The sequence below is a fragment of the Alosa sapidissima genome, chromosome 14 (assembly GCF_018492685.1).
Source record: "Alosa sapidissima isolate fAloSap1 chromosome 14, fAloSap1.pri, whole genome shotgun sequence".
Classification (NCBI taxonomy): Eukaryota; Metazoa; Chordata; class Actinopteri; order Clupeiformes; family Clupeidae; genus Alosa; species Alosa sapidissima.
This window is the reverse complement of record NC_055970.1, coordinates 13,303,053-13,306,335: the sequence shown is the minus strand read 5'-3', so window position 1 is coordinate 13,306,335 and position 3,283 is coordinate 13,303,053. Positions and strand designations below refer to the sequence as shown.

At 42.1% G+C, this 3,283-nt stretch overlaps 1 protein-coding gene across 2 annotated transcripts in view; it reads left to right on the top strand.

The window, feature by feature from the left end:
• The first annotated feature begins 286 nt into the window (after nucleotides 1-286).
• The window catches only part of LOC121681278, a 26,843-nt gene continuing 23,846 nt past the window's right edge, over nucleotides 287-3,283 (top strand). The window contains exons 1-2 of one of the 2 annotated variants that reach the window (XM_042060921.1): nucleotides 287-946; nucleotides 2,743-3,024. In XM_042060921.1, the coding sequence (XP_041916855.1) occupies nucleotides 817-946; nucleotides 2,743-3,024 (412 nt within the window). In that variant the 5' untranslated portion in view covers nucleotides 287-816. The remainder of the gene's footprint in view (nucleotides 947-2,742; nucleotides 3,025-3,283) is intronic. The other variant, XM_042060920.1, reaches the window with a different exon arrangement.

Here is a 3,283-nt window from a genome sequence, read left to right as displayed (position 1 = left end):
ACAATCTGACTTATAGTATAGCATCTTAACACACCAACACACAATCTGACTTGTAGTATAGCCTCTCACACACCAACACACACTCCACTAGCCTCTTAACACACCAACACACACTCTGACTTGTAGTATAGCCTCTCACACACCAACACACACTCCACTAGCCTCTTAACACACCAACACACACTCTACTAGCATCTCACATACCAACACACACTCTACTAGCATCTCACATACCAACACACACTCTACTAGCATCTCACACACACACTGTGACACCTTTATATTGTCTGTGTCACAGTGTTTATTTTGAAGACCAGTCCGTGTGTGTGTGTGTTTGTGTGAGTGAGTGTGTGTGTGTGTTTCAGCAGAAAGGAGGAAAGATAGCACAAGAACCACAGAAAGAGGAAAGGCAGCTGAAAGGGGGAAGAGAGCAGAGAGAGGGAGCGAGAGACGCAGCGGTGTCACCGATCAAAAGAGGAAGCTTCAGCGAGTCACGCCACCACAAGCCAACAGAATACCGTCTCCAGCACGTCACCACCCAAGAGAAGACCGTCCACAGCGCAACACCACCACCCAGCAGAATACCGTCTCCAGCACGTCAGCACCCAAGAGAAGACCGTCCCCAGCACGACACCACCACCCAACAGAAGGCCGTCTCCAGCACGACAGAGCTTACAGATACGACTGTATGCAAGATAACTGATACAGTTGTCTCTAGGCTGACTGTCTCTAGGCTAACAGATAAGACTGTCTGCAGTTTGTCCACTACACCACTGGGCTGACTGGACAGCAGACACCAGGGTGCAGGCCAGGGGTATGACATCAGCGCGCCAGAGTCCAATGGCCACCAGGAGTAGTGGAAGAGAACGGACACACTGCCCCCTACAGGCAGACAGGCACACTGGCATTCTGCTGATGATGATGATGATGATGATGTCAGCGCATGGTGAGTGTCACCTCCCCAGCAGTCTCACTGTGTGTACGTGTGTGTATGTGTGTGTAGATTTGTTTGTGTGTGTGTACATGTGAGTATGTTTGAGTACATTTGTGTACATGTGAGTATGTTTGAGTACATTTGTGTATGTGTGTGTGTATGTTTTAGTACATTTGTGTGTGTGTGGGTGTGCACTGTATTCATTTCTATCTGTACAGATGTGTATGTTTGAGTAGATGTGTCTATGTGTGAGTTTGTTATGTATTCATATATCTGAGAACTTTAGTGCTGTTTTGATTGTGTTTTGCATTGCACATGATCTGAACTAATTCAATATGTATAATATATGTTGGGCCCTGTTTATGGTATACTGTTTATGAAAATATTGATATGAATCTGTTTATGTTATACTGTTTATGAATGTATTGATATTAATCTGTTTATGTTATACTGTTTATGAATGTATTGATATTAATCTTATGTATTATTCTTCATGGCATCGAGTATAGAGGCTACAAATTTAATGTTGCTACATTGTACAGTGACAATGAACACTCTCTATTCTATTCTAATCAATGAACACTCTCTATTTTATTCTAATCAATGAACACTCTCTATTCTATTCTAATCAGTGGGTTTACTGCATTTGATGTGTGTAAATTGCAGTCTTTTATTGTAAATTACAGACTTTATTTTTGTCATTAAAATTTTTGAAACATTTTACGGGTTTCTGTTCACCTCTGGGACTCTTATTGACGAATAAAGCTTATTCATACTGACATGTTCAAATGATGAGAATGAACAACTAATAAAGCACATTTATACTGATGTGTTCAAATGATGAGAATGAATCTCCTCTCTTAAAGGAGAATTCCGGTGTGATATTGACCTAAAGTGTATCGAAACATGATACCGAGTGTGAACGTATGTCTCATAGCCCATCTCGGCTTGTCCCCTGCACTCCAAAATCTGGCGCTAGTTAGCCGATGCTACCAATATCTTTTTCAATAGTGGTGCTTCGGCATCGGGCTAGCCATGCAAATAAATCACTATTTTACACCCATTTACGAGGCTCAATGTATCTCCACACTTCATTGGTAGACTTCCGAGGGCCCTGACATTTAAAACGAGACATTGAGAACTTTGAAAAAGTACTGGTAGTTTACTTACAAGACGATTTATACAGACAGTATCTTCACGAAGTTTAGCGTTTGCAGCCATCTTGAATTTAGTCACGATAAGTCGAGCAACGAGTAAGAATGAACAGCTATGATAAGGGATCAGATTCCAAAAATAATTCAGTGGAAATGCATGGATTCCAGTTGCTGCTACTGGAAGAAACTGGAATCCATGCATTTCCACTGAATTATTTTTGGAATCTGATCCCTTATCATAGCTGTTCATTCTTACTCGTTGCTCGACTTATCGTGACTAAATTCAAGATGGCTGCAAACGTTAAACTTCGTGAAGATACTGTCTGTATAAATCGTCTTGTAAGTAAACTACCAGTGCTTTTTCAAAGTTCTCAATGTCTCGTTTTAAATGTCAGGGCCCTAGGAAGTCTACCAATGAAGTGTGGAGATACATTGAGCCTCGTAAATGGGTGTAAAACAGTGATTTATTTGCATGGCTAGCCCGATGCCGAAGCACCACTACTGAAAAAGTTGTTGGTAGCATCGGCTAACTAGCGCCAGATTTTGGAGTGCAGGGGACAAGTCGAGATGGGCTATGAGACATACGTTCACACTCGGTATCATGTTTCAATACACTTTAGGTCAATATCACACCGGAATTCTCCTTTAATGCAGGTCTGGACTCCATGTGTGATGCTACTCAGGATGCTGCATGTGATGGGGCTCTGGGAGAACCTGTGTACCTGCAGCTGATGAGGAACACCAAAGGACATCAGCTGAGCCTCTATTATAATGACATAGCTGTTTTTAAATTCAGAAAATTCAAGTCAGTGTTCTATGAGGACTTCAACACCACATCAGTCCTCCAGAGGTGGCAGTTTGTTTCTGATAACGGGACCATGATTATCAACCCTGCAGAGAGGAGAGACGCAGGAACATACAGAGTGGAGATCACTGAGGAGACAACAGGGAGAGGAATGACACACACAGTACAGCTGACCATTAAAGGTAAATCACTTTAATTAATTTCTGGAGCTTTAAAAAGTTACATAACCTAATCATTGCAAGTAAGTCACTGCATCCAGATCAGACTCAGCAGCCATCATTATTATTGGTACAGAGCCTCTGAGCCACATGAGTAGGGTTCAGCACCGTGTGATTGGTACATATGCCTACATAGCGTTCAGCACTGTGTGATTGGTACACAGATGGCTTT